This window comes from Gallus gallus, chromosome 6 (genome assembly GCF_016699485.2).
Source record: "Gallus gallus isolate bGalGal1 chromosome 6, bGalGal1.mat.broiler.GRCg7b, whole genome shotgun sequence".
In the NCBI taxonomy this organism is placed as follows: Eukaryota; Metazoa; Chordata; class Aves; order Galliformes; family Phasianidae; genus Gallus; species Gallus gallus.
In genome coordinates this window covers 19,452,122-19,471,504 of record NC_052537.1, presented here as the reverse complement: position 1 = coordinate 19,471,504, position 19,383 = coordinate 19,452,122, and the positions used below count along the sequence as shown (strand labels likewise).

At 44.7% G+C, this 19,383-nt stretch overlaps 1 protein-coding gene across 1 annotated transcript; it reads left to right on the top strand.

Annotated features, from left to right (window-relative positions):
- The first annotated feature begins 1,156 nt into the window (after positions 1-1,156).
- On the top strand, positions 1,157-18,439 carry DRGX (dorsal root ganglia homeobox). Its single transcript, XM_046943255.1, has 6 exons — positions 1,157-1,277; positions 3,182-3,279; positions 3,416-3,517; positions 5,776-5,948; positions 6,441-6,553; positions 15,496-18,439. Exons 1-6 carry the CDS (start codon positions 1,244-1,246, stop codon positions 15,756-15,758), a joined length of 783 nt encoding a protein of 260 aa, XP_046799211.1. The 5' UTR covers positions 1,157-1,243; the 3' UTR covers positions 15,759-18,439.
- Positions 18,440-19,383: the final 944 nt, after the last annotated feature.

Sequence of the window (19,383 nt, the reverse complement as noted above, 5' to 3'; positions counted from 1 at the left end):
CCCCCCGGCCCCGCAGCCCGGAGCACCCCGAGGTTCGCGGGCCGCCACCGGGGGCCACCGAGCCTCGGAGCGCAAACGCTTGGAAAAATAATGGGATTTTGTTGTTGCCGCTCACATTCCTGGTGTTTGCTGAGAAATGATGGGTTTTTTTCTTTTCATCTTTTTTTTTTTTTCTTTTTCCCTCCTCTACACACCACGTGGGCCATTTGTAGGGCCCAATAGACCTATCCAAGTTACTCACTGTAGACAGCGCTGGAAATAATCAGATTAAGGCCAATTATGCGTGAGATTATAAAGGCAAGTGCTGAGAGGCAGAGCATGCTGTAGACAGATATAAAGACATCTGGCCACTTCCAGAACTCCACAGAGCCCTTCTGTCTCTTCAGCCAACAACTCACAGCGCCTTATTCCAGTGCAAAATATCCCAAACCTTACTGGTGATTTTTACTTCAGTTCGGTTTAGGTATGGATTACTATTTTCATTTGCCTTCTGGATTTTTTTATATGACTGCATGTAAATTTGAACTTTTTTTTCTTGCTGAGGACATTGGTTTCCAAACCGATCACAGCTCCCAGTGTGTGTATTTGGATGCTTTATAAAGAAGACAGCCTTTAGGTTTTATTGCTGTTTCATTTAGGTAAAATACTTTGATTTGTCTGTTAAACAGCTCATTCTTAGCTCTAAGTAAGTGTGTTTTTTTTGTTGTTGTTTATTTTTATATTATTATTTACTCCTGAAGGAAACCTTTGAAGTAATTAGATTTACTGATAGAAAGATGGATAAATAGGTGGATAGATAGATGCATAGATGGATGGATGGATGGATAGATAGATGGAAGAGATAATCAGATTGATGGATGCATGGATAGATGCATAGGTAGCAGAATGAAAGGTAGATAGTCAGCTATTTGAAGAGAAAAAAAGGAAGCAAATAAAAGGAAAAGAAGATTAAAAAAAAAAAAGCAACAAACTTTTGCTGGTTCTGATTACTGTGCACCTACCATGGAGTGTTCTGCCTTTGGCTTTTCAGCTCACTGTACGCAGCGTTAGGTAGGACTTTCTCTGCCTCCTCTGGGCTGGCTCTGGGCTCACCAGGGAGTTTCTGGGTGTTTCCTTCTGGCTGTTCACCTGCTCTGCTCTTTCCCTCTCTGTCCCCAGGTCGGCAGCAGAGCCCTCGGCGGTGCCCGGAGGGGGACGCGGTGCCGACGCGGGGGGCAGCGGGCGGCGGCCCGGCCGCGGGGCCATGTTCTACTTTCACTGCCCCCCGCAGCTCGAGGGTGAGTGGGGCCGTGCGGGACCGGGACTGAGGGTTCGTGTGTGCTGGGTTGGAGGGGGTGCTGTGCTCTGACTGTCCTCGCACAGGGAGCGTGTCGAGATGAGATGCGGATCTATAGAAACAGCCCCATCTGAAAGCGCCTCGTCTTTTTCCAAGAGCAAACACAACCCCGTACCCCCTCCCTCTTGTCACAAGATGGAAAGAAGGATGGCATGGGTTTGGGTTTTTTTTTTTTAATTTGATTCCTGTTGGAAAGGCCTCGTTTTTACACCCCCCCCCCCCCCTCCCGCCCTCGTTTTGCCACCTGCCTCCCCTCCGCGGATAGCGATCCCGCAGTTGCGCCTCAGGCTACGAACGAGATGCTTTTCTCCCCTCCCAGCACAGATGTTGGTGTCATGGCTGTAATCGGGACACTTTCAGGACGTGGTCACGCCTCCTCCCTCCAGCCAAAGGGTCCGCATAAATCTTTCATGTTATTTTACAAACATTCTGCGGGAGGATGGGGAAACACGGGGCACGGCTGGAAAAAAAATAATCAGACACGCACACACACGCACACACACACACACACACACAAAAAGAGAGAGAGAGAGAGAAAAAAAAGCACTTGAGAGGGTTCTCTTTCTGAGCGCTTCATTTGAGAGGGCGTTTTTGATCGAGTGGGTTGTTTAATTTTTCGTTTGTTTATTTGGTTTCGTTGTTTCTTTTGGTTAAAAAAAAAAAAAAAAAAAAAAAAGGCAACTTTCGGCATCTCCTCGGGTCGTCCCCCCATTTACCTTCAGCTCGGGGTGCCCCCGCTCCCTGCCTCGGCCCCGGCCCCGGCCCCCAGCGCTCCCTGCCCCGCTCCTTGTCCCAGTGCAGCGCTGCACGAGCCGGCCTGGCGCTGCCACCCCGCTCCGGGAGTGGCCCCCCCGGGTACGCACGGGGGGCGGCTGCAAAGTGCTCTCCGCGAAGTTGTCTCGAGCCGTGCCGAGCGTCACCGAGTGCTTGGGCGGCTTTGTTCGTTAGTTTTTGGCAGAGAGCTTTGGAAACATGCTTTTGTCTGTTTGGCGGGGGAGGAGGTGGGTTGTTGTTGTTTTTTATAACCGGTGCGTGCTTTTGGCGGACCGTGCTGGGGAGCGGCCCCCGAGGGCAGCGGGCGGCAGAAGCGTGGGGAGGGGTGGCCCGGCTGCCCCGTGCGGGGTGACAGCGCCCGGTGCGGGGCATCCCAAGTGACAATAGCAACACCACTTCCTTACACCCCCAAAACCAAACTAACCCAACAAGCGGAAACAGAAAAGCCCTCTCTGGGGCTGCCTTTTCAAACGCCCGGAGGGAAGCGTCCAGGCTCCAGGGTCACCGGCACGGCGTTTGTTTCTGCGAGGAGCACTGCCCGGGGCTGCAGCGAGGAGGGGGAGAGGGCCGTTCCCCAGCAGTACCGCGGACTGAGTGCCGTGCCCAGCCCCGATGGCCCGAGCGGGAGCGGGGCCGTAGGATACCGGTGGGGGACTCTGGGAGGAGGGTCCTGGAGACCCTCAGTGGTGCTGTTGCTGGCCTGGGGGCCTGGGGCTTGAGGACTTGTCGGGGTATGCTTGTTCGTTTGGTTCTATTTTACTGTGCGTTGTCTGGGGAGGGAAGGGGAGCGATGTTTAAGCGGTGCACCCCAGCGGGCTGCCTTGCCCTCTCCCGGCCTTCCCCCAGGGACAAACTCGTGCTCCGTCAACCTCCCGGGATCCTTAGCCCCCGGCCGGGAGGGTTCACTCCTCCTCACACACCCTCCGCTGTTTTGAAACCCAAGTGACCCGAAATCTAGCCTTTCCGGGAGGCAGGCTGCCCCTCACCCCTGGGGAAGGTGTGCTGGGGCCGACAGGCTGGGATCACCCTCCTGGTCCGCCCCGCGACCCCACCGTCGCTCTCCGTCCGCAGGCGCTGCCCCCTTCGGAGCGCACTCCGCCGGTGACTTCGACGACGGGTTCCTGCGCAGGAAGCAGCGTCGTAACCGCACCACCTTCACCCTGCAGCAGGTAGGAGCGCGATCCCCAGCCCTCCCCAGCCTCGTTTTCCCCGGCTCTGTGCCGAACTCCCTCCGCCCCGATGGGCAGGAGATCCCCTCGTCGCCAGCGCTGCCCCTGACACCTCCGCTCTCCTTCCCTCCACCAGCTCGAAGCACTGGAAGCAGTTTTTGCTCAAACCCACTACCCCGATGTGTTCACTCGGGAAGAACTGGCGATGAAAATCAACCTGACGGAGGCCCGGGTGCAGGTAAACACCCCGGGGATGATTGAACTCTCGGGGATTCAAACCAGCAAACTTTTTTTTTTTTTTTTTGACATCATGACTGCAGAGTGCACATTTGGCCAAAGAACGCAAATGAAGACGATCTGTCATTTTCATGATGCACTTTAATAACATCAACATAATGTGGAATATTAGATTAGGTTGATTAATCGGTCATTCATAATTAACTAGTGATAATGTTCTACACTAATTTGTCCGCGTCTCCAAGGTACTAAATTACATCAATGCACATCCATTTCCTTGCTTTTGGAGGGGGTGCGTGTGGAGAAAAGAGCTGAGATGTGGCGGCCATTTGGACCACTGGTAGGCCGTGGGCTGGGGAAGCTGGGGGAGCCTCGTGGCCAGCAGGAGCCTTCCCACCTCCTCTACTTTTCTCCCTTTCCTCTATTTCAAAACACTTAATTCTGATGGCTAAGGAGCCTGTAGAGCAATTCCCATGCCTTTCATAAGATCCCATGAATTCCACTGGCCATGATCTCTCTTTTTCCTCCTCTCTCTTTTCCACACTTTCCTTCTCTCCTTCCTTCCTTCCTTCTTTTTTTTTCTTTCCTTCCCCACTCCCACCTCCCCTCCCTCTCCCCCCCCCCCCCCCCCCCCCCCCCCCCCCCCCCCCCCCTTTTCTTTTCCTTGTCTTTTTTTTCTTTTTTCTTTTTTTGGCCCACATATTTGTTTTTTTTCCTGTGCTCAGAGATTGACTTTGTCTAAGTGTCTACAAGCTCTACTAAGAGCAGCACTCCTGCAGTTGTAAGAGATGGATCCATACAACTCTGCAGGCATCCACACTGACTTTCAAGTCATTTTTTGAACCCGATTATGTATTCATTTTATTTATGGGGCTTTTCTGCATGCTGTTTCTGTTGGTTTTGTTTTTTTTCTTTTCTTTTTCTTTTCTTTTTTCTTTCTTTCTTTCTTTTTTTTTTTTTTTTTGGTTGTTGTTGTTGTTTAGGTGCTTGGGGTTAAGACTATGCAAAGATCTAATTGTTGGAAATATAATAGCTTGCCTTTTGTTCCCTAGGGTCATGTTAGTATCTCTTAAAACCCAATGGCTGAAGAGAGATAATGGAATTCACCGCAGTAAATTGGGGATTGTAAACAAATTATTTCTCCTATAATCAGATTATGTGATCCTGATTATTAAATCTGAACATGAATCATTGGTCATATGCGGGCAAATTAAACTGATTATTATTTGGAAATGAAAATCTCCTTTTGCCAGTGCATTGTAGGTACTGGCTTAAAAAAAAAATAATAAAAAATGCCATTTTGGCTATTGGTGTCTAAAGACTGAACTGCAAATTGAGATAAATGGGACAATTATTGAGCATTCAGAAGTGGAAGATCATAACTTCTTCCTGAAAGGTGCAAGGGTGAGATAGGGGTGTTGACAATTGGATTGCTGAGGATGGGTGTTTAGCCTTGTTGTTGGCTATTATGCAAACAGACAATAGATGCAAGCATTTGTTTAGCCTGCTTTCATGCAGGGACATGGGGAAACACAGAGGATGGGAGATATGTTTACATTTATACCCCTTGCTCATTCAAATATGATTAATGTGCTATAAAGCAGAGTCTTAATCGAAGATGATGTTGTCAAACAATAACTAAATAGGGAAATAAACGACTTCATCATGCTCTTTCCTCAGAAGCAGGCGAACTGTCAGTGCAAAGTCATTAAAATATGATAATGAAAAATAGCTCAATTAAATGTTGTTATAGCTGTGACCTTCATTCAATTAAGACGCAAGGAAGTGTCTGCATTTTGCTTTGCATTTAACTGCTCTAAATTTAGAATATAGATAAAATCATTATTCAACGTTTGCTGATATATGCAATTAAAAGGCAGCTAACTAAAATGGAGTTGGAGGAGGAGAATAATAACAATCTTGCCTATACTTGAAGTCATGTATTAAAATGTGGGTTCTTTGACCTCGAGGGAAGTTTGGCATTTTCCACCTCAAATATGGTGCTTTCAGAGCATCTGCTTCAAGGTAACAAAAAAAATCCTCAAAACTTTTGGACTTGTTTTTGGCTTGTTTTCCATATGGATAAATACTGAAGAGAGAAATGTAATATTAAGACTCATCTAGGATAACAACATGGACACAAATCAGGAGAAATTTTATCCAAAATCCAATCTCACCAGAGTAAAAATTCAGCAAATGTTGATTTGCTTTACATTTGGCTAAATGGGGCATTCAGCCTGGCTTTATCTCCTGCTCCAGGTGTGGTTCCAGAATCGAAGAGCTAAATGGAGGAAAACAGAGAGGGGGTCTTCCGACCAAGAGGGCTCGAAGGAAGCAATGGCTGAGGTGGCACCTCCTGTCAGGAACTTAAATTCCCCTTCTCCAGCTGATCAGACCAGGAATAAAAAAGAGAGTCTGGAGATCCAGCAGAGGTAAGAATAATCAGTTGCTGCTCTTTGGGACAAGCATGCATTGTGTTGATGTACATCCATACATTGCTAGATGATAAGCCTGCACCTGGATAGTATCAATTTCAAGTATAGCCTAAACCATTAGAAGATGAACCACCATCGACTCCCTTCTGCCCATGTGGGTGTGAGGAACTGGTGGCTGTGGGAGGCTGATGTTACCCAGACTTAGTCCCCTCCAGTTGGTTCTCGAGACAGCGGTACAGAATCATAGAATCACAGAATATCCTGAACTGGAAGGGATCCATAACAATCATTGAGTCCAATTCCTGGCTCCACACCAGGCCCCCCAAAAATCAGACCATATGTCTGAGAGTGTTGTCTGGACGCTTCTCAAACTCCATCACGCTCAGTGCTATGACCGCTGCCCTGGGGAGCATGTTGGTGTGCATGAACATATGCTGTATTTGGAGTCAGTTGTTCTAGTTCTTAAAGCTGTTTTCTCCTCTCCCACAGCCTGAGTCGGGCTGTTGGTCCCACAGGACCCTTCTTCCCCTCCTGCCTGCCTGGGACTCTTCTCAACACGGCCACCTATGCACAAGCTTTATCCCACGTCGCCTCTCTAAAAGGTAAGTGACTTTAACTTTGGATAGCAGCTTAAAGAGCAGCTCCACCGTGTTTGGTGGATGTTCCCACCTTTGCCAGTGAAAAGCCGTTGGGATGTGGTAGACCCTTTCTGTTGCAATTGGTGGTAGTTGCATTGACTGATGCTGTGGACACAGGAATGCGTCTCTTCTGGTAGCATGGTTTGTGGATAAGCTCCATCATTTTGCTCAGTTATTTTTAGTGAGGTCAGGGTTTGTGACCAGGCAGGTATGGTTTGTTCCTTTAAAGTTTTCTTTGCATGTGTTTTTTTTTTTTTTTTAAAAGTAAATTTTATGCTAATAAATTAATTATACACATCCTTTTGCATTATACATTGCCTGGCACCGTTGCTGATACCTCATCCGCTCTTCGCATGCAGTTTCCTATGCAGTATTTCTCTGCAACTGTTAGACCTTTCTCCTCTTGACCAGCACATCTTCCTGAGAACTTGAACACAGCGAGTGCATGGGGACAGAGCACTATACAAAGTAAATCTGCATGACATGGGACCCAGGCATTGGGATGCTTACATCCAGTGTCCATATCCCTTCAGGCTGCAAAAAGCAGCAGTATGCATCTTTTAAAAATAAATCGCCAGCTGATCCATTAGCTGTTCCCAGTCTAGTAATTTCTAAGACTAAGGGTGTAAGCAGGATGAATTCAATTTATAGATTTATAGGATGTACAGTTTCATAGCACTGCCAAGCACAAAGTGGCACGTAGCTTTGCTTTGTGTTTGTTCAGTGTGGTGCAATATTTTGTGAGGAAAATTTCCCTGTTGAGGACCTTCTGCTATGAAAATTGAAGTCCTCTACAGTCTCCTGCTATGCTCCCTGACATACCTAATTCTTCTTATGAGTATTTCTACTTGAATCAGTGCAGTGAATGTGTATTCCTGAAGCAAAAAATTTGAATTGCTGAGTTTTGCATTAAGGCCAATGTCTTGTCTTCTCTTCCCTCTTTCCCCACGTCTTTCCAATAAAAGCAGAAGGCACAGCAAGTGCCATTATTTTTTTAAATTTTGAATCAAGAAAAGCCACAGAGGTGTGACCTAAGCCCTAGAGCTCAAAGATGACAGTCAACCAGACCCTGTGGCAGACAGCGGCTGCTGGACTGTGCAGTCCCCTCCACCTCTGTTCTGTGACCATGAGCTTCTCCACCGGGCAGGAACAGCCCCTCTGGAGTAGATACAAGTGATGTTAGGGGATCAAATGTTTGCTGACAAATGTCGTCCTGGGTGTGAAAGTAGGACTGATAGTGTTCAGTAAAAAATTTCAGGTGGAAGTGGCTGCTTTTTTCCTTAAAATTTACAGTTAAGTGTTTTTTGAAATTGAATGCATCAATACCTCCTCACGTTTCATGCTCAAGTTTAACTAAATTTTAAGGAAAATAATAGCAATAAACGGAGGCTCAGCAAAATGAAATAAAAATGGACAAATGAAACATTTGTCATGAGGGTTTTTAAAGTTCTATTTATTTGGAAGACTTACAGATCTTCTTCTCTGTGATTTTACAAGTCAGTCACTAAATTGAAAAACTAATAATTTGCTCCTTTTTTTTGATAGCAGTTTTACAATCTAGGGGCAGGAAAAATCCTATTCCAAAATCTCAGGCAGATAGAATGATTAGGCAGTCAGTTGCCCAGGCTAACAGACAGTGTCCCTGAAACACCGTTCCCAGATGTAAATACAGATTTTCTGTAATTTGGCCAGAGCTGGGTAGCTATCTGCTGCATGTATGATGAATTTCTCAGCTACACCTTCAGTTCCTTGCTGAGATGCTTTGGTTTACATTTCCTCCATGACTAGAAGTCTCTAGATATGTGCAAGGAGCTGGATATACTGTAGGGTATTGTGATTTTAAGAAGTCCTGCTACAGATCCTACTGTGAGCTCGGTGTATGCCTGTTGGCATGTTGTCACGCTTGCTAGGTTGAGCTGCTCCTGTCTTCTGCAGCTAGATCTCAGTGATATCAATTGTTGACTTTGGTATTAAGAGGGAAGGATTTGACTGCTATAATGTGGCAAGTTTAATTTATACAAGCAGAGAATAAATGTAGCATTTTTCCTATAGTATTTACTTGTGGAATTATGTCTTCTCTTTCCTTGTTTCACCTCTGTAAGTTCCCTTTCCCTGTTTCTCCAAGAGCAGTTCCCCTGGACTGGAACTGTGTCTGTTCACAGCAGACCCGTGCTTCCCTCTTGTTAACTGGCAGTCAGAAGCAGGACTATCTCTAAAGGTCCAGTGCAGACCAAAAGGATCTCAGGCACACTTCACATTCTGTTTTACTCTGGTACAGAAGCACAAGTGAATGACAGTCCTTCTAAACTAATGTGACTGGGAGCATAACCGAGCTCTCACACAGGTCTGGGAGAAGAGAGAGTAGTTGTGAGAAGGAAGGAAAGAGCAGAGAGAAGCTTAGTGTTCACAAAGCCTTTACATGGCCTTCTTTGTCTTGCTCAATTCAGAGAGTTTCACTCTCCTTCTCTCTTCCCTCTTTGAGGTAGGAGCTGGTTTGTACAACTTCAGGTCTGTCGAGGGAGAGCTGACCCTATGTTTAGGTGGAAATTACTCAGTGTTCTTCTGTAATTAATGAAGTTTCCTAAGCATCTCCCTTGAGAATCTAGTCTTCTTTTGCAACAGAAATACTGATAGAGTTCAATCATGATGATTCTGAGAGCAGAGAACTTTGAGCAATGCAAAATCCCATCAAATTGAAAGCAGGGCATAAAATTCCAATATTTTGCATTTTTTTTCATGAGATTTTGCACATCTTATTGAAAAGTCATGTGGCTAAGAGCTCTTCCTGGCACCTCTCTTCATCCTGACCACAATTTGAAACTACCAGGAATTCTTTGTGCTTTTGAAAGCAAAATAATGCCTCTAGAGACAAAGCCATTTCAGTAGTGGTGGATGCATAGCCTGGCTTTCTTCTATGCAAATTTCGAAGGAAATACTGATGATGAGGTCCTCTTTGTGAATCCTGTAAGTAGATATGTATTCTCTGAACTGGGAAAACAATTCTGGCATTATTCAGTAAGACTGTAAAGACTACCTGCAGACAAAAGGGCACTCTTTGCACATCAGATACCACTGGGAAGTTTAGGCTGTTTCCTTTTGAGGAGGCAAGATGTGCTTTGTTGGGCTTGTGAGCCAACGCTTTGTTGGTGTCAGTGAGTAATATTTGACTGATGCTTTAGAAGGAGACAATTAAAATCAATATAGTGAATAACAAGTGATGATGGTGATGTAACTAATTAACAATTATTTTATCTCTCAGGGACTGTTTTCATTCTGCCACCTGAGAATTCACTGTCTTATATAAAGACACTAATACCTCTCTTTCTCCTTCTCTGACTTTGATGGTTTGGCTCCAGCCCCAGATTTCCAAGGCTGCATAAAGTACCTAGGGTACATGCTATCTGGATCTAATTCATAATGTAAGGATATAACAAGTACAGTTTCCCAGATGAAGTCAGTCTAGCAAAGACAAGAAATCTCAGGACAGCCTAGCACAGGGCAGCAGCTTTGCTTTTGGACAGGCTGCACGATGCCCTGTAGACTTGCTTTACACTCTGTGTGATTCTGCAGCTCTTCAATGGGCAGCGGTCCTCTGAGTCCCGCGCACGCTGCTTCTGGGTAGCTGGGGGATATGGCTGGAACATGAGAGTGGGTCTGCTCTTGAAATTGAGCAGAAAACTGTTCTCCCTGTGCAATTTCTTGTTTGAATAATTAGTATAATGTCATAATGTTGGTGGATTACCGTGCTTCCTACAGTAGGGTCTTAGTTCTTCACTTCTGCCTGTACTCAGGAGGAAATGTAGATCACACAGATGAAATTTCGGCTGTTTGTTACTTTCTGAAATTGTCCTAACTTGACAACTATGTTACTTCATTGTGGTGACTTTGACATTTCCATGGTCTTCCAAGATGAATCACTTACTGTAAACTATGCATCTGCAGTCCATTTAGTAGATTTAATTGCAGACCTCAAAGATGAAGGGAAAATACTTGTTTTATTTATGGGCTGTATAACAGTAGAGTCATCAGGAGAAGCTAGCATTCTGTGCACAGAGAGACCTCAAAGTACCTTCTTAATGGATGACAGCATGAATGCAATTCATTAATGCAGAAGATGTTATTAATGGGTGTAAACAAGAATCTCCGGTTTTTAGCGGAAGTGTTCTACCATTTCTGGTGGCTGAGGCCAAAAGTGTATCTGTTACATTCCACTGAAATTTCCCAGACCCTGTGATTCAAAGTGCAGTGTATGAGGAGAGAAATAATTACACTTGTCAGGGAATTACTTTCATAATTCACTCACGGCTCTTCTCTGTGCAAGTTATAGCTCAGTTGGTTTTTATGGCACCTCCACACCACTTGCTAATAGGAAAGCAAGACTGCATTATGCCCACCAAAGTGGATATTCCAGGGCACCATTGATTACGTTCCTTTATGGTTTGTTACTGCTGTGGTTGCTGTTGTTCCTATTAGGGGAGGCTTAATTGCAGTATCCAGGAAAAAAAAACATACCAACAAAGAAACCCCAGCTAGAGCTGTTCATCCATTACATTTTGATTTCTATTATGAAAAGATAAAGAGAATTTGCCCAACATCATTATGCTATGTAGGCTGAGGAAAAAACTTGTTCAAGGACCTGACTTACCCCTGAACTGGTGCTTACTGAATTGAAGTGCTTCTGTTTACCTTGAGATTGGGGAACTGGAATCACAACTCAGGAGCTCCTCTGTTTTTTGTCATTCATTTGTACTCAGTTACAGACATACTGACTTTTCTCAGCATATGACCATGGCAAATCATGTAAAATAGCAAATTAGCAAGTGAGTTCTGTTTGATAAATGCGTTTTCCACAACTGCACAGCTTCAACAGGCTACTCTAAATGACACTGGAAGTATCTAGTGCATCCCCATTTCAGCATTTAAGTCCATACCTCTCATATTCTTCTGAATCTCTTGTTTCACTGCTCTAAAAGGTTTGGATAAAACCACCTATGTTTTACCCACTTATTTCTCAGGCTTTAATAGTTACAGTGTTGGCAACATATATGAAGAGCAAGAGGGATCTTCCTTTAGAATCAGCTCTCACTGGTAAATGACAGTATGAACTCAAGGTTGTTGTTGATCTTCCAACCTTTGTGGGAGTGACTTCAGAGGTTTTGGGGACTTAGAATTCAAGTAAACCAATGTGACAAAAAAAAAAAAAAAAAAAAAAAAAAAAGTATATTTAATAAGAATGTAATATTTTCACTGCAAAGTTAACAGAAAGCATTGACAGGTGAGAATTTAAAAGTGAATTTTTCCTCACTTCCTTGCTGCCCCCCATTTAGCTTGCTATTCAGCTGTTCACATCAAATGCTGACATGTACAAATAGTGCAAGAAGCAGTGAACTGAGCTTTTGCATTTTGGAGGGACTGCCTGTTAAATCCTTTAAACTGTTAGGCTGAAATAGAAATATATATATTTTAAATACTCGTGTATCAGTATGAGTCCCACTCCCAACTGTAAGCTGAAACTGAACCTGGGAATTGCACAGAAAGGTCCACAACCAAAATTGTAGATCAAATATCATTACAATTGAAATGTAATGTTGGCAGAGACAAGACAGAACTAATTTAATTTTTCCTGTCAGTCTCTGTAGTAGATCAATTAAACTGCCAAGTGGATCAAATATTTCAGACTGTATTTATGACATTAAGTATTTATGTTCAGGCTGAGCATTTAAAGTATGATCTCATATAGGAATACGTGGAGGTTCAGATCAATTCAGCAGAATTTGCTCTAAGTTAATGGAAATCTAATTGTGCATTTTAATTTTGTGTACAAGAGGCAGTAAGTTCCTAAAGGAAAGAAAACAGTTCTCTGTATTGTAGCAACCTGCTCCAAATCCCATTAAAGCGATAACAGACTGCAAGAGATGTTAGCAAAAGCTGGATCGGGTTCTAAGGCTAAAGGTCTAACCCTCACTGATTTTGATGGGAGGAAGTTAGGTGCCTAAACTCCTCTGAAGATGTTAAGTATGAACAATTCCTCCCTCCCCCACTGTAAGCTCAGGTTGACTCCAATAAGATGTAAGAAAATAGCGATGTCTGCTATATGTGGATGCGTCTTTCTTGGGTCACATCCCCGTCCATCATGGGCTGACTGAATGGGCTGCTGATTCGCATATTGTTTGTCCTGGCCTTTATGCCAGCAAAGTCCAATGGATTTCATTGGATTTGCTGCCTGCAGACACAAGCAATTGCAAGGTAGATTCAGTCTTCCTTTTACATTAAACAGAAATAGGGCTAAGTCCTATTCTCTTATTCTCTAGCAAGATTGTGGAGCAAATGACACCAGCTGCTCTGTATTTTTTTTCAGGTGGGAGCAGTTGTTTGAAAGTGTTTTAACCTGGAAGTTTTAAGTGAAAATGCAAGGAGTGATTTATGGGTGAATTATTGCTAGATATCCTAGTTCCCACTGCAGGTAACTCTGCACCCTCAGGTTGCAGGTAATATCAGCTCTAATTATTAAGCAATGGGCTTAGGTTGGTACTGAAGGCTGTTAAATATTTTATCCCTCTCAAATGATGGAATGAAAATTATTCTTAGGAGCTGGAGCTGGTTTATGTTCTTTTGAAAGGGACTCTTCTCCCCTCCTTCTGCTTGGCAGTGTGCTCATTTCTGGTGGAACATCTTAGTGTGTGAGAGCAGCAGTGCAAATACAGCCGATGCACAGAGAGACATTCATGTGCTTCATTTTGGAAACCAACCTTAAGCTAGTGGGACTTACTAGCAGTGAAATAAAAGACTTTCCACAGCTGAAAGACCTGCAGACTGCTGGGACTCTAAGTCACCAGTCCCCCTCTCCTCCCTCTTGTGAAAGCAGTGGCCATTCAGAACCGCTGAATTGGCTGCATTTCAGCAGGGCAAAACATGATTTTATGAGCACAGTTAGTGGTGGCAAAAATGTGTTACTGAGAGGATTTTGCTATAAACTTTTGTTGTGTTCAAAACAATCACAAAATTAAAGATTGACTTTCCTAGTGCAAAAAGCAAAAATGGAGGATATTTGTCAAGTAGTAATACACACTCGTGTAATTCATTTGAATGTCTAAACTCATGTTGTTCTGCTGATCAGATGTTCTATCAGGGAGTATTATGAGAGTAAAAGGGATTACACTAAAAGAGATTGCATTAATAATTTGTCCCTTGTAGAATTTTTTTACTTCTTTTCTCCAGAAACTTACCTGCAAGCTGCTAATTTCTGACAGTTGTTGTGGAGAAGTCTTGCCAACATCCTAAAAACAAACAACTGTCTGCCTTCATTCCTCACTAATGGGTGCTGACCCTTGCCTACCAAGAGCAGCAATGGAAGAGAAAAACTACCTGCTCCCTGCAGATTATTAGTTCCATCAGTTAGTCATGAGCCATTTAACTCAAATATTAACTGCAGAAATTAAAGCAAGTCCTTGGCTTGGAAAGATCAGAGGAAGACACTGTTGTGTCAGGTTGCGTGCAGCTCAGCTGTTGCCTGCTTTGTGTATCAGTTGAGGATGTGCTTCTGCCAGGGGCTGAAGAGGATATGGAGTTTGTGTGGCCACTGAAAACTCTGGGGAGAATGGTGTCCCACAGTGTCTCTGACTGGAGAGCAAATCAAAGTTGCAGCTCAGCCATTTCACTCTTTCTCCAGTACTATATTACCTGCTTGACACAGCCTGTGTTTCTCAGATTGTCAGAGTGGATATAGTCTGGCCCACTCCTCCTGTTGGGACTCTAAGCCATCTCAACAGCAGCAGCTTTAGGAGGCTTTGGTTCACTTCTGGAGACCCTTCTTTTTGAGTCATCACACCTAAGTAACACCGAATTTGTCTCTTGAAGGTAGAACAGGCTCATGCAAGAAGATTCGATGCCAGTAGTTGAGGTGTGGCCAAGAAAAATCCTTTCTCATCTTACGGTACTATAGGAGAAGGTCATTACTTCCTGCATAATTGCTAAGATATTTTCAGCTTTTTATCTCTGCAGTAATCTTCCAGATGCAGGGGTGGGAGCCTCACACTCACCCAACAAATGCTGCTGCCTAGACTGATCAGACTTCAGTGTGTGGGCGGAGGGCAGAGGACACCTCCAGCATGTGACTGAGGGTAGACACAGAACAGTAACTTGGGATAGGAGCTGGAGACAAGTTTCGCCTTGGCTGTGGGGAAATCTGCATGATCTAAGCTTTGCTGCTCACTTCTGACTCTACTTGCCCTCACTTGCTCCATCTGTCAGCTGGTTGTCTTGCAATATATAAACTCTCTATAGCTACCTGAAAGGATATTGTAGTAAGAGGGGTGTTGGCCTCTTTTCCCAGGTAACTAGTGATGGGACAAGAGTCAGTGGTCTTAAGTCACACCAGGGGAGGTTCAGGTTGGATAGCAGGATTCATTCCTTCTCAGAAAGAGTGGTGATGCATTGAAACAGACTGTCCAGGGAAGTGGTGGTATCACTGTCCTTGGAGGAGTTCACGAAAAGGGCAGATGCTGCACTGAGTGACATGGTCTAGAGTGGTCACAGACATGGGCTGATGGCTGGGCTGGATGATATTATTGGTCTTTCCAACCTTAACAATTCTACAATTCTATGATACTGTCTTTCTCTGTGGGCCTCAGCAGAGGAGGATCTAGCTTTTCTAGAAAAAAATCTACATCTGAAAACATCTACATCCCTACTAAATGTCAACTGAAGAGGGGACTTATGCCACCTGAAATTCCAACCCCCTCCCTGCCTTCTCCAGTTGACAGTAGAGGGAAAGATACTGTGCATGGTGTGACACTTGCAGGTGTGGGTCACTCTGACCAGGCAGAGGACCATCCCCACAAGGATGCTCTGCCATTGGGAGCATCCCTTCCCTAGCAGTGATGCTGCCTTGTCTTCTTCATTCCCAGGGAGCCCACTGTGCTCATGCTGCGTTCCAGATCCCATGGGCCTCTCCTTCCTGCCCACCTATGGCTGCCAAAGCAACCGCACCGCCAGTGTGGCTGCACTGCGCATGAAGGCCAGGGAGCACTCAGAGGCTGTGCTGCAGTCTGCCAACCTCCTGCCCACCACTGGCAGCCCCACTCCTCCTGCCAAACCCAGCCCAGACAGCAGCCAGGACAAGCAGCTCTCTCCAGCCAAGGAGCACATGGAAGGGGAGAAGAGTGTATGAGGCCAGACTGTCACTGGCCTCACATCCTTGGAGCCAAGACCAGGGCTTTGCCATCGATGGAACTGCGGAGTGGCCGTGCCCCAGTAGCACATCACAGGGCCACGAGGGACCCAGCAAGTCTGAGCGGCCACTCTGGCTGCCTTTCACACACCCTTGCTTCTTTTGCACCACTGTAGGTTCATTCTCCTGATTTATTGGCACTATCTAAGTTTGGAAACATTTGTGAAACTGTTTTTAGCTCCCCTTCTGCATCCCGCAGATGCCAACATGCCCAGGACACTGACTTGCTCCTGCACACCTCAGCCATGCTTCCCAAGGCTGCATTTCTCAGCAGCAGGGCCAACTCCAGCTGTCTTTGGGACTTGAACCACCTCCACCCGGTTCTGACCTTCCCAAGAATAAGAGTCACCATGCAGCGAGCAGGGCTGCTCCCTGGAGATCACCACCACCAACAGTTCTTCATCCTGCATGAACAAGGCATGGCTGCCAGGTACGGGGTTGGGGGCAGGAGAGGCCTCCAGGCATCATTTACCCCCATTGTACACAGGCACATGAAAGTGCATGTTTACACCAGCCTGGCCTGATGTTTTCTGGTGGCATTTGACCTCTTAACAAAATCTACCCCAGGCAGGCCAGGTGTAAAAGAAGCAAAAAAATATAACAAATTTCTTTGTAATTTTTCCTTCTTCCTTCCTTTCCTCTAAAGCCAAACTGTCAGTGGAGTAGATTACTGGGGAATTGTTGAGATCAGCTTATCCATAAATAAAATCCTTACACAGGCTTCTATGTGAACATTAGTCTTGACGCTCCCAAGGTTAGACATAAATGACACACGACTCCAGAGCAGCATTCTTAGCTTCAAATGGTAATGCTGGTATTTTAATGGAGAGGGCAGTTATGTCTCTATGCAGAAAGCTGGGGGGATTTTAGCATCATTCTTTTGGAAAGAAAGACTGGAAAACAAAATCATCCTGAATAGCAACACTGCAAATACATCCTTGCATGATGAGTTTTTAATAAATAGGAAATAAAACTTGGAAGGATATTCCTTTATGCCATCCAAAATCAGACTCTTATGTTTACTGAAGGCTGATTGGAATGACTCTGGACATGAAAATATCCGAATTATTACACACTGGGCACAGTGCAGAGAAGATATTGATGCCTTAGGAAATAGCTCTTATTCCCGACCCATAACACTGCAGAGCAAAGCAGAATAAGACCAGATGCTCTAGCATATTTCTTTCATGGGCAATATAGAAGCATCTTTAAGCTTAATGATACGGACTCGCTTTTCTCAGTTGCCTTTTGCAGATTCCTTAGAATTGTCCACAGATTCCCCCAGTGAATAGGATGAAAACTACTCCAAGGCTGCATCAAGTAATGTGGAAGCCAGTGGAAAGATTTCTGTCAGCTCTAAAGGTCTTCTGAACAGGTCCTCTGTGAGAATGGTGCTCAGGTCTGTCCTGTTGCTAAGAGGAGTCCATTACAGCCCTTAGAGTGGTGGTGTTTATCATAGGGGCTGATTATGGCACAGAACCTCAGCTACTGTGATGCTTTCTCCAAGGCAGGGCTTGGTGTCTGGACCCACATGTAGGGTGGAAGCCCTGTTGTTCAAGGAATAGATTGACAGCACCAAGTACCTTCTTTGTGCTGGGAGTGAAGGACGCTGGGAATATCTCCAGGGTGGGATCCATTTCCTCTGTTGATGAGCCACCAGGGAGGGAGATGCTAGCTCTGTCCTTGGGCTTAAGTAAGTACAAAGAAAAGCCTGACAGGGTCCACATCCCTCTACTGGAGTCATTTTGCTTTACATTTGCCACACTGTTTTTGCTTTTTTTTTTTTTCAGGCAGTCCTGGACTGTCCTAATTGTGGGAGTAAACATGCAGCAATCTGCGCTCCTTCAATGTGCTCCAACTTCAGGAGCTGCTCTGCTGAGCTGTAGAGGGAGAGCATTTCCCTGACTGCAAATTATGGCTTAGTTTGAATGACAGCAACAACCTTTTTCTTCCACCAAAATAAAGGAGATGGTGACGTGCTTTGTTGTAGGGGGCAGTTGGAGAAGAAAGAATCACTGGTTTCTTAGTGATCTTCCCAGTCATATTTTGTTTTTGAGATTTCCACGGCCTCAAAAAAAAAAAAGATTAAAAAAAATTATTTCCACTCCGAAGCGGCAGGCCCAACTTCATTTCAACATAATTACCTTGCATTCAGTTGAACTTCAGCCCTTCTGTACACTAACTCTTCAATCTAATTGTTTGATTAAACTCGTATTTCCTCCAGAAAGGTACATAAATAAGTGAATTGTTGAGCAAATTAAGAATACTTAACAGTATTGCATCTGAAAAGTAGTTATGCTGATTAAATTTTCTGTCCTTGAGGATTTTCAGGAAATTACTTTTGATCGTCAATAACACAATTAAGTAAACTACACGCACATTAGCATGAATAATTGATAAGAAATTATGTATTACCACGAAGCACTGATTTAATAATTCATGATGCGACACTCTAGTGACTGTGCAAAACTGGATAACATCGACAAGTCTGCCTGATGTTGCTGGAAATGCTGCAATTACAAACAAGTCCATAGTTTTGTTGTACAATAAAGAAAAGTATCCGATGCATGCTGTAGTTTCTGTTTGTTTAATACATGAATAAATTTAGAAAGAACACCCTGAAAAGTTCCTGTCCTGTTTTCATTCAGATCAATTCCTCTATCCCATCTTCGCAGTGATGGCGATCCTGTTCTGCTTAGACCATTTTGATGTTGCAGAGTGGGGAAGCTCTCAGATACACAGTTGGAGCCTGGGTTTTTCACAACCTGCAGAATTTGGGGGGTTGACATTTTGCAGAGCCTCCTGGTAGGAGCAAAGCTGCTTTAGCCACCCCAGAAGCCTGAGCTCAAATTCTTTCGGATTCCGCATGGTCTGATATTGCTATTATTATCATTGCTCAGCAGGATTTTGTGAATGGTTGCTTTGTGAGTTCTAAATGAAACACTCGGATTATGTGTTTTGAACCTGTACAATGCCATGTTAAACGCTCAGCCCATTCACCTGCCTGTCTTGCAGCCTGCCTAGCAGAGGCAAATATATATATGCATCCTTGTTAGTGACCAGAGGATGCTAAACCACATTTTCCTCCCAAGTTTTGGTCTGAGACAGGGCAGTTCAGCCCATGGGAACTTGCTGGAGGTTGCAGGGCAGTAGCACTAGAGCAAGAGAAAGCTCCAGGGATGTGTCCCTGTCATGCCCTCATCCAGCCACCAGACTCTGCTCCTTTCCAGACACACTGTGAAGGAGCCACCTGCCTTCCTCCTGTGCTGTCATATATCAGGGCTATCTCTCTTAAACCACTTCTGAAATGGCCATCTCAGTAGCTTTGATTAAGCCTGGCATTTAAAAGTTTATAACTCAGCTATAAAAAGCCACTCAGGCTGAACCCCAGTGTGCAAGGCTCCAGCCCAGGGGGATGATTAACATACAGCCAGTTCCAACATCAGCCTTTTTTTCAGTTCTATGATAGAAAATGTAAGCCCAAGGTTCGAGGGACAGATGGAAGACAAAGATTTTTTTTTGCTTGATGATCACTGCATTTATCACTAGATCCCATGCAGTTATT

Excerpts from the sequence above, each read along its gene's own strand:
- DRGX (XM_046943255.1), top strand. The coding sequence starts at position 1,244 with ATGTTCTACTTTCACTGCCCCCCGCAGCTCGAGG. Across the intron at positions 3,280-3,415 it reads CCACCTTCACCCTGCAGCAG|CTCGAAGCACTGGAAGCAGT; the intron begins GTAGGAGCGCGA and ends TCCCTCCACCAG. Across the intron at positions 6,554-15,495 it reads CCACGTCGCCTCTCTAAAAG|GGAGCCCACTGTGCTCATGC; the intron begins GTAAGTGACTTT and ends CTTCATTCCCAG.